General features: G+C 39.9%; 2 protein-coding genes across 5 annotated transcripts; one reads left to right on the forward strand and one right to left on the reverse strand.

The window, feature by feature from the left end:
- Positions 1-57: 57 nt before the first annotated feature.
- Positions 58-5,077, forward strand: tlr21 (toll-like receptor 21). Of its 3 annotated transcripts, none has more exons than XM_078252511.1 (2): positions 58-145; positions 1,476-5,077. In XM_078252511.1, exon 2 carries the CDS (start codon positions 1,617-1,619, stop codon positions 4,551-4,553), a length of 2,937 nt encoding a protein of 978 aa, XP_078108637.1. In that variant the 5' UTR covers positions 58-145; positions 1,476-1,616; the 3' UTR covers positions 4,554-5,077. The 3 variants fall into 3 exon arrangements, with proteins under 3 accessions (XP_078108637.1, XP_078108638.1, XP_078108639.1); XM_078252512.1 differs by lacking the exon at positions 58-145 and adding an exon at positions 590-804; XM_078252513.1 differs by lacking the exon at positions 58-145 and adding an exon at positions 871-892.
- Positions 4,715-11,415, reverse strand: prr19 (proline rich 19). Of its 2 annotated transcripts, none has more exons than XM_078252514.1 (4): positions 11,234-11,415; positions 6,988-8,258; positions 5,979-6,112; positions 4,715-5,864 (listed from the first exon to the last, which is right to left on the reverse strand). In XM_078252514.1, exons 1-4 carry the CDS (start codon positions 11,284-11,286, stop codon positions 5,238-5,240), a joined length of 2,085 nt encoding a protein of 694 aa, XP_078108640.1. In that variant the 5' UTR covers positions 11,287-11,415; the 3' UTR covers positions 4,715-5,237. The 2 variants fall into 2 exon arrangements, with proteins under 2 accessions (XP_078108640.1, XP_078108641.1); XM_078252515.1 differs by having other exon boundaries at positions 6,988-8,293.
- Between the last annotated feature and the right edge of the window lie 60 nt (positions 11,416-11,475).

The raw sequence follows: 11,475 nt of genomic DNA on the forward strand, positions 1-11,475 counted from the left end.
CATGTTGTGACTAAATTTCTAAGGAAGAGAATAGGTTTCACCCATGTTCCTCTTCCTGATTTCGTGTGTAGCCAATGTAAGATATACACGGTACAAGAAGCTCTCTTGAGAGGCAAGGCGAGCTGAACAACATTCATTTGAACAGGTGAGGCTGTCATGGCAAAATAATGTTTTAAATTCAAATATAGTAACATACTTGGCAACTATACTAGCCAGTATTTCTCTGATCAGAGAAGGGTGTGTGAAAGATTGTTTGAAAGATTATAAGAGGGTGACAACAGACAGTTTTTTAGACTAAGACAATCTTCTTTAAATAGGTTGAATGTTGAATGAGGATTGTCACAAAATGTTGCTATAATGTATTTGTCTATGGCAGTAAAGTCCAATTCAAATGATTTGCTGTGGAGCATGTGCATAGTGATCAGTGATTTATGATTTTATAAAGTTAGAGAATACAATTGCAAAGAGTCATAAAAACAGGTTTAGCTCAAACGGTGTCTTCTGTGTCCACTGACACACAAGCATATAGTCCTATAGGCTTGAACAATGTCGTCAAACGGGTTCAACCCAAGAAGGATGCCAGACAAACATCGAAAAGAGGAGGATGTGCTGAGGTGTTGTGACCGTCGGCACAGTCTGTTACAATGTCTTTTACCACCCTGTCATGGCATGTTTTAATATGAATAGTATCATGTGTGGAATATAACAATGGGAATTAAATGTCAGGAGGAGAAGGAACGCCAGCGCAGAGTAAAAAGGGATATGAAGACATTACAGAAGAGGAACCAGTTTTACTTGAACAAGGTTCACATTTCCTGGAAAACAATACCACCGTTGGGATTATTGAATGTAGATGATTTTAGGAAGCTGGTGAAACTGAGTTTTGGTTCTGGTATGACGCACTAACAAAACGTTGTGTTAGTGTAGGAATACGCAGTGCTGAATATACTGCAGAAAAACATGGCCATTTATATTTTGGGGGCTTCATAGCAGTTTTTTTTTTTTTTTAATGCTTCATACATCAGACTTTTATTCTGAAAAATGTAAAATAACATATTTCTGTCCAGTAATGCTTATGCATCTGCTATATATATATATATATATATATATATATATATATATATATATATATATATATATATATATATATATATATATATAAAAGACACAAAGTTTAGTAGAACTTAGGCCAATTTGTTGTTGGAGAACTTTAAAATTAAAATGATCCAGCTATGAATGCCAAAGACACAAACATTTTAAAGAACGATACCTCAAATTATTTTGTTAATTTTCCCTATACCCTGTATGAAAACAGGACGGACATGTACAGTACGAATGGTGATACCTAAGGATTGTGGTATAGTTATGTATTAGGATTGTTCTGCTTAGAAAGTAAAAAGTGTGATTTGAATATGCAACTTTCAATTCACCTGTACAACATGCCAAGTGATATCAATCCTTCTCTCCGTCCTCAGACTCCTGTACAACCTTCAGCCGATGAACAAAAGGCCTAGTTGACAGACATTTGCAACATAACATTACAACAAACCCAACCAACACAGAAAGCAACAGAAAGTAATTTAAAGGACAGTTTCTTTGGACTGCAACAAGACAAAATGGCAAGTCTAACTTATAAGCTGTTGTCAGTTACAGTTTTTCTTGGTGTTGTTCAACTCATCAGTGGTTACAGCTTTAACAACTGCATTGAAGACCCATACTCAGACGGACAAAGTTTCAACTGCGTCCGTCGGAAGGAAAAGAACATGCCTGCTATTATAAATGATCTGCCGCCATCTGCTGTTAGCCTCAACATCTCCACTACTCCTCTGTGGCACATTCCCAACAAGAGCTTTGTTCGTCTACCAAACCTTCAACACCTCAAAATAGATAACAATCATGTGAGGATCATTGATCAGTTTGCTTTCCAAAACTTAAGTCAACTCAAGTTTCTGAATTTGTCCTTTAACAACATATCAGAGCTCATCCCTTCGGTGTTTAAGGACCTGCACAACCTCACGTATCTTTCGCTGACAAACAATGCATTAAAGCAGCTCCCCGAGGGCATTTTCTCCACTCTTCTCAACCTGGACACTTTAATAATGAGACAAAACTTTCTGACAAACTTCTCAGGGATTGCTGAGTCAGTTTCACATCTAACAAACCTGAAAAAACTAGATATTTGCTTTAACAATTTAACCTCTCTCAACCACTCAAATGTGTCACTACCCGAATCCCTCACTACATTATATATATGTAGAAATAATCTGTTGACATTAGGATGTAAGCATTCGTTTCTCGGTTTCATCCAGCTGCTAGATTTGTCGTACAATCCTAGGCTCCCCACGACGGCTTTTCAAGGAGTGAATTTGAGTCATATAAACTATCTACGTTTGCGTTCAACAAGTGTCAATGTAGTGGAGTTTTTAAATATCAGCAACGTCAACGCAGGTCACATTGATTTCTCTGGCACGGGTCTAAAAAATGACAACCTGCTCAAGGAGCTATGCAAATCATTAAAGAGAAAGGTGAAAAGGATTACAAAATTAGGCCTGGGTAATAATGGGATCGAGAATCTAACAAAGAACTCACTGTCCTGTTGTCCTAATATCACAGTGGCTTTGGATCTGTCCCGCAACAACCTGAAAAGCACAAGTTGTCTTAACTTTCTCAATACACAGACACTAATAAAAAGCTTCAATGCAGAGCATAACCATCTCACCTCCCTCCCATCCTGTAAAACACAAAATATGGTTTATTTAAAACATCTGGAAGAGCTGAGCTATCGTTACAACCGCATCCTCTCAGTCAGCTATTATGCTTTCTATCATACACCAAATATCAAGACGCTAAAGCTTAACATAAACACAATTGCTTTCCTCCATCATAAAGCTCTTAAAGGGCTAAAATGGCTCACAACTCTCCGATTGGATAATAACCTTTTAACTGATTTGTTCATTGACACCTTTGAAGACAATGTCAACCTGCAAATCCTTAACCTACGCAACAATCGTATTTCTGTCATTTTTAACGGGACCTTCCTCAGTCTCAGCAAATTAACTACACTAGACTTAGGAGGTAACAAGATCACTTATTTCCAGCCATCTGGCCTTGATGGACTAAAAAGTCTGTCCAAATTATATCTAGATGGAAACAACCTCAAACAAATTGACACTTCCTTCTATCATGTGTTTCAAGACACACTAACAGTGCTGGATTTACAAAGTAATCAGATTCGCTTCCTCAATGCAGAAATACGTTCACCATTTATGAATCTCAGCAAACTCACTGATCTCAAATTGGATGGACAGCGGCCGCATGGCCTCACTGTTTTACCCCGCAATTTTTTCCATGGCCTACACTCACTGAAATCTCTGTATCTCACCAACAATAACATCAATTATCTTGCTCCTGATGCCTTTGATGATCTGACAGGCTTACATTTCCTCACATTGGATAACTGCTGTGTTGGAGCGATACAACTGCATCCAGGAGTCTTTAAAAATCTAAAAAGTTTGACGAAATTGATTGTAGAAAATATGGGCATTCAGAACATCTCAAAGGAGGTTTTTGGGAATCTTACACAGTTACACACACTGCAGCTCAACCGCAATGTAATGCAGAGCATTGATGTCGATGCACTAGAAACTTTACCTAAACTCCACTACCTTGACATACGTAATATTCCTTTAAGCTGCACCTGCAAGAATAGCTTGCTTCAAAACTGGACAGTACATAACCCACATGTCCAGGTGGTCTATCTATACAATCTGCGTTGCCCTCACGATGAAAAATTCAATTTCTACAACTTTGACACCAAAGTTTGTTACAAAGATCTAGGAGAGTACCTGTTCATTAGCACAGCAGTTGTGATCTTCCTGTTCACAGTAACTCCCTTACTTCATGTCAAACTCTACTGGAAAATTAAGTATGGCTACTATGTGTTCCGTTCCTGGTTTAGTGAACAGTGGCATAGACTCAGAGAAGAGGAGGAAAATTGCAAATATGATGCATTTATTTCATATAACTCCTCTGATGAAAAGTGGGTCATGGAAGAGTTAGTGCCCAACCTGGAGGGAAATGAATCGTCTTTTAAACTTTGCCTACATCACAGGGACTTTGAGCTGGGCCGCGATATCGTGGATAACATCGTCTCTGCTGTGTATAGCAGCCGTAAAACTATTTGTGTGGTAAGCAGGAATTTCCTAAGAAGTGAGTGGTGTTCTCTGGAAATCCAACTGGCCAGCTACCGACTCTTCGATGAGCACCGGGATATTCTCCTGCTCGTGTTTTTGGAGCCAATCTCTGAGAGGCAGGTGTCGTCCTATCACCGCATGAGGAAAGTCATGTTAAAAAAGACTTATCTGCAGTGGCCTGGCTCAGACTGCACTAACCCGACGCAGGCCCAAGAGCTGTTTTGGTATCATCTACGTAGGGCGATGAGAACCGGGAGCAGACTCAATACTGAAGAAAATTATAAAAGTAAATGTTGTGAAGAAGGAACTGAAAATGTTGAGACTCAATCATCAAATGAAAACTATTACTTGCAACCTTGAAAATATATCCTTTGATTTGTGACTGCCAAGTCAAACCTCAGTACAATAAATTAATAATTATATTTTCTGCTGCTGGGAGAGTGTCAAGAAAATATGGTGTAAATGTGTAGTGTGATGCATTGATGATTAATAACATAATTAATACAAGCATGAATCACAAATGTCATTTAACATCATGTGCTTACTTTAATTTTACATTTATCAATGCTTGACATTGCCTGTCTTTTTTGTATTACAATGTTTATTACAAATGTGTTTCATTGCATTTAAATGGAGCCCACATACAACAAAATATCAAATACCCTAGCTTTCACTATAGCACATTCGTGGCTAAAATTCTTGTTCTGTAAAGAATTTCCCATTATAACACCTTTATTTAAGAAAATGTGTGCAGTTCTGCATATTAAAAAAATGTTCCAAGGATGCAAACAATACATAATTGTGTGTTTAAACATAACATACAATTTCTTCTTATCTCAGCATACATGGGACAAAAGAATAAAAGATGTCAGCTATTGATATTATATTTGATAATGTTTTTATCAAATTATGAGCACACAACATATATTTTCGCTGGCTGTGAACAAAAAGTCTTGATGGTATGAATTAAGGAAGCATTGTTTCTTTTTTAGTTAGCCATATAAATGTTGACAAGCATGTATCTATGTAGAGCTTTACCACACATTAGTACAGTCTCATAGGAGGGAAGGACCAGTGCCCAGGGCTTGGGAAAGAAGAAAGGGGAGGTACTGTATCTCTTTCAAGCATGTGAGATGGTGGGTAATGCATCATGTCAGTGTGGTGGGACCTGAGGGGAGGGCAGGGTGAACGGTGACTGAATTGGCTGAAAGGCTGGAAGCTCTGCTGAGGATGGTGAATTTGGGCAAAGGACGGAGCAAAAGAGGATCTATCAACTTCAAATGGCTCTTTCTCCTGGGGAAAGTGTGTTTGTGCTGGTGAATGTCTATCTGGCAGCTGTGTTTGATAAGGAAAGAAACGCTGGATGTTGATTCCACTGAATTGAGACCCACTGCTCCTCTCTGGAACTGCTCTGGTGTGGTTCATAGAGGCATTTTCAAAGGAATCAAACATAACAGCCTCTTTGCTCTTTGGCCTGTTGAAACTGTCTTCCCAGTGATGAGATGCAGAAGCCTTTTCTCCCCAGCATGATGTGGGAGAGAACAAATGATCACTGGCTGTAACTCTGGAGGGCTCATAGTCCATGTAGAACTGAGGAGCGCAAGTAGGTCTAAGGATATCATCCAAAATGCTGACGGAAGTCTCCACAGGGCTTGTCAACCATTCAGCAGTCTTTACATGAAAACCAGAAAGCATTTTATTCCAAAGTAATAAAAATATCTTACTTGAGGATTACTAAACAAAGGATATGAACAAAAATAAGAGCGTGACAGGAGTAAACCTTACCTGTTCCAGGTTTTGATGTGGTCTGGACTTCCAGTTAAAATGCCCAGTTCCCATCATTCTAAAAGATGTGGTTTTCTCGGTGTCAGAACATGGCTGAGTGGCAGTGGCGGCTTGAAACGCTGTTGTAAATGCATCTAAAAAGGAGGAGAAACAACTGTAAAGCTGCCCACAAACTATAACGTGTACCGTGCTTACTGCTGCCTTTAAAAACAAGAAATATACTACTTTAAAAGGATAGGTTCATAATAATAAATATCTTAAAACAATAGTCAGGTGCCCATATGAACATTATTAACAGGTTTTCCTTGCTGTATTTATCCTAATACTGGCCTTTAAGAGATCTCAGCACACAGTGCTTTTAATCTAAGTGATGGGGGACAAAATCCACAGTTCTCATTCTGTGCAAAAATGTCTGAAGTTAATATAAGTTAGATAAAGCAATTGGGTATCTTCCAAAGTTACAATATGTTTAGTACAGTATTCCTTCTTTTTGTTACTATCCCTCCACTGAAGCTAAACAGGAAAAACTGTCCATGGACACATAAAGAGGGAATTTGGTACTAAAAAGACATTAACTTTGGAATATGCAGAGCACGATACATGATGCTACAGCAATATAGTCTGTATACACATACAGGCTAAGGGGGTTGTCGTCCCTCTGCTTTGTGTCGGGCAGAACAACGCCCCTTAGCTGTGATATAATCACAACATACCACGGCCTGTTGTGAGGCTTGCTTAAGTATTAACATTATTGAGTTAAAAAGATGTTATCGATACCAATACTAAATAAGTGAAAAGCACACCATGTGAACATCAATAATGTTAAATTTAATGTATGATGAATTTCTAGATGAGAACTGAAGCACCATATCTTAATATAAAAATTGTGATTTTATAGAGGTATGATAAAACATACAGTAACATTGAGTTATCACTTTAAACAACCATAATCTTTAACAAATCACCAGATTTCATTTTTATGAGAATCCCAGAGCCTTTTAGTGCCTACCTGAAGGCGAGAGCTCATCTATCATGGTTGGCTCCTGATCCTGGACTTTTTTTGTGGGATCAGCACCGAAGCTGATGCATCGCTGCACCTCGATGAGGTTCTCCTGAAGCCGGGGTCCATGTCTCTCCCGTAAAGCTTTCAACAACACCTCTCTGCTCTCTGCCACCAGGTTTCTTCTCAGAAGTGGAAACTGCAGACAGTCACACAAACCCGCTGCCAACTTACTGACAGACTTAGATACACAGTCGGGATCTCGTCTTCTATTCTGTATGTCAGAGCTGTCAGCAGTGGGTGAGCTAGAGGGCTGAGGGGGGCTCGGACTGAGACCATGAGCTCGTGTTTGGTGAGCGGGAGACTCCTGGTTCTTTGGGGTGTGCTCGAGAGTAGAAATCACGTTTCCCTTTACCTTCCTGTTTAATGTCTTCACATTTTCTCTGACAACAGGAGTCAGCTGTGACTCTCTGCCCTTTTCAGACATGACAGGGTTGGTCTTCTTGCTCTTGATTATCACTGCATCGAGGGAGCTGTGTTTAGCTGAGGAGATGCTTTTAACACTATCAGGTGAAAGATCAGGTTGTTGCTGCGGTCTCTGCACCGGGGTAACATCCGTTCCCTGACTGATTTTCTTCTCTTTCTTCCGGCAATCATCATGGGCTTTTGCTTTTTCAATTGGCAGAAGCTCATCAGTATCCTCACCCAACAATGCATTAATAGATAATGGAGATGGAATGTGAGATGTTGAAGATGGATGTGAAGTAGCATTGTTCTTTTTGTGTACTTGAGTTCCACGTTTTCTCTGCTCACTTAACAAGCGTTCAATGTCGATAGACTTCACCTCATGGTTGAACAGGCCATGGTGTCCTATCAGGCGACTGTCTGTGATGATACTGGGCTCTTGTGGAGCAGGAATGATGTTTGGAAATGGTGCATCTCTCCTTGAAGGACAATGGCAGCTACTATGACAGCCGTTCTGGAAATGTGCCATGTCTTTACTGCTTTGGCGACGGCAGTGATGGTGATGCGATTTGGACCTTGAGGCTTCTTTCTTACCACCTCTCATCTGACTCCTCTCCTTGCGGCTCTTCAGTCGTTTCATTTTGTGCTGCCCATCTGTCATACTATCATGGTTTAAACATGTGCAGTCTGCAGTAAATCCGTTCACTGAGCAATGGTTTTTTTCTGTTGTTTTTAATTGCTTGTTGAAAACATTCAAGATCTTTCCTCTGTCCGATAAAGCCCTGCCACACACGTGGCGCATGCTGCCCTGGATTCTGTAGAAAGATAGCTGCAGTTAGTCTTTTGTAATCTGTAGGAAATAGAGATAAGAGAGCTGGGTAATCTCGACAGGATGCTTTTGCATCTCAGTGATGTCACCTCTACTATTAAATTATCGAGCAAATGAATAATGTTTCAATGACAGTGGCTGAATCCAAGTGTTAACCCTCTGGACTGAGACCTTGCAGACTTTGATCAAATATACCAAAAGTGCATGCCAAATGTATTTTGCTTAACAGTTCATGGCAATATGGACTTTAGGAATTAATGCCGTCTCTGGTGTGGATAGTTTAGCAGAGAAAGATGATTGTCGACATGAACAGTTACGCTTTACATGGTCATTAACTCTGCTTATGTTGTATTCACATAAAACACTCAACTAAGGATCCTCATATTGTACATGGTCTGGTATTTTTATTAGTTGATTGAAAACCAAACTGTCTAAAAGGCCCTTTTACATAGATTGCAATTTTTAAGCAAATTAATTTGCATGTAAAACATACACACACACGGCAACATTTTGCTCTGCTGACATGTGGCATTTACAGTATTTTATTTGCTCCAAGTAGAGCTGGGCAATATATTGATTGTTGATTGATCGTGATATGAGACTAGATATCGTCTTAGATTTTGTATATCGTAATATCGTAAATGTCTTAAGTGTTGTCTTTTCCTGGTTTTAAAGGCTGCATTACAGTAAAGTGATGTCATTTTCTGTTACCAGACTGTTCTAGCTCTTCTATTATTTTTACCTTTACCCACTTAGTCATTATATCTACATTATTAAAGATTATTTATCTAAAATCTCATTGTGAAGATATTTTGTTAAAGCACCAATTGTCAACCCTATAATATCGCCACAATATCGACATCGAGGTAAGAATATCGCAATATCTGATTTTCTCCATATCACCCAGCCCTAGCTCCAAGGTTGTTTTTTTCCTGAATTCACCTGCATTATAAACAGATTCAGCATTCCCAATAAAGGGATGTCACACATGGCAACAGTTACATGGCAACAGCTACAGTGGGGAGAACAAGTATTTGATCCTGACCCCTTTGCAGAAAAGCATCCCCAAAGAATGATGTTTCCACCTCCATGCTTCATGGTTGGGATGGTGTTCTTGGGGTTGTATTCATCCTTCTTCCTCCAAACATGGCGAGTGGAGTTTAGACCAAAAAGCTCTATTTTTGTCTCATCAGACCACATGACCTTCTCCCATTCCTCCTCTGGATCATCCAGATGGTCATTGGCAAACTTCAGCCGGGCCTGGACATGCGCTGGCTTGTGCAGGGGGACCTTGCGTGCGCTGCAGGATTTTAATCCATGATGGCGTAGTGTGTTACTAATGGTTTTCTTTGAGACTGTGGTCCCAGCTCTCTTCAGGTCATTGACCAGGTCCTGCCGTGTAGTTCTGGGCTGATCCCTCACCTTCCTCATGATCACTGATGCCACACAAGGTGAGATCTTGCATGGAGCCCCAGACCGAGGGAGACTGACCATAATCTTGAACTTCTTCCATTTTCCTTCCCACCCCGGACACAAACTCTTTGAGACACTCCACTCTGGCAGGAGGCTGAGGTCCATCAGGACCAAAACCTCACGTCACATGAACAGCTTTTTCCCCTCCGCCACTAGCCTTATTAACAAGGCCCGGAAACTACCCTGACTCTCCACCTTCATGCCACTGTTCTCTCTCTGCTGTAATGCTCTAAGCTCTTTATTTTTTATTTATATCTTTATTTATTCTTTATTTTTAACTTAATACATAATGTGTAAAAATATACTTATATTGTTTGTACCTATACTTATATTGTTTAATATTCCATCTAAAGAATGTGTGACGTGCACCAACAACACCAAAACAAATTCCTTGTATGTGTTAAAAAACGTACTTGGCAATAAAACCCTTTCTGATTCTGATTTTCTAATAATTGCGCCAACAGTTGTTGCCTTCTCACCAAGCTGCTTGCCTATTGTCCTGTAGCCCATCCCAGCCTTGTGCAGGTCTACAATTTTATCCCTGATGTCCTTACACAGCTCTCTGGTCTTGGCCATTGTGGAGAGGTTGGCGTCTGTTTGACTGAGTGTGTGGACAGGTGTCTTTTATACAGGTAACAAGTTCAAACAGGTGCAGTTAATCCAGGTAATGAGTGGAGAACAGGAGAGCTTCTTAAAGAAAAACTAACAGGTCTGTGAGAGCCGGAATTCTTACTGGTTGGTAGGTGATCAAATACTTATGTCGTGCAATAAAATGCAAATTAATTATTTAAAAATCATACAATGTGATTTTCTGGATTTTTGTTTTAGATTCCATCTCTCACAGTTGAAGTGTACCTATGATAAAAAATTACAGACCTCTACATGCTTTGTAAGTAGGAAAACCTGTAAAATCGGCAGTGTATCACATACTTGTTCTCCCCACTGTACATGGCAATGCTTATTGACCCTTTTATTGTTTATGCCTCGCAGCAGCTGGTGCTCTGCGATAAGGCCCATAAAAACCACACTCAGATGTTTGCAGTTCAGACACAAATAAAAAATGCTTAGTTCACAAAAGGTGCACAGGTGTTGCCAACATTGCACATGTAGCCTCTGACTGGTGATGACGTTTAGATAAACCTTTACATGATAAAAACTGGAACATGTGTTGGTTTACTACAACCCCTTAGGAATGTGATCATATCAATGCAATTGCGCCCCCTGCGGTTCCAGACACCTTTGCCAATTAATGTAGCTAGCTAGCTAACTGTTAGCCATGCTAGCTAGTTAGGTGGTTAGCAAACAGGTGGGAATAACGTCTACCACCAGGTGCACTTTAACTTGAAGCACACGTGAATGAAGTATTTAGCTGCAGCTTGCTAAGAAACACAGTAACTAACTTTAAGCACGTCATGCGAAACCAACACTAAATAAGTCATGAAACATCTATATACAAACTTAAAATCGTTAATTAACAGCGCTGCTTACCGACAGTCGTTTCTTGGCACTGGTAAATCTGTCGTTGCTCGGCAACATGTCATAGATGTGTTTCTTTGCGCAGCACCAACTCCCACCAACACAAACGAGCAGGGCGAGTCCACTCACGCAGACGAGGAGGTAAAACTGTCTCATCTTTTATATTCTTCTCCACTTGACCGAGGCATCATTTGTCATTTCTTCATAAGATATGTTCTGAAATTTAGTCTTACGCACATAGCACTAATAAAGTG

Source organism: Sander vitreus, chromosome 6, assembly GCF_031162955.1.
Source record: "Sander vitreus isolate 19-12246 chromosome 6, sanVit1, whole genome shotgun sequence".
Lineage (NCBI taxonomy): Eukaryota > Metazoa > Chordata > Actinopteri > Perciformes > Percidae > Sander > Sander vitreus.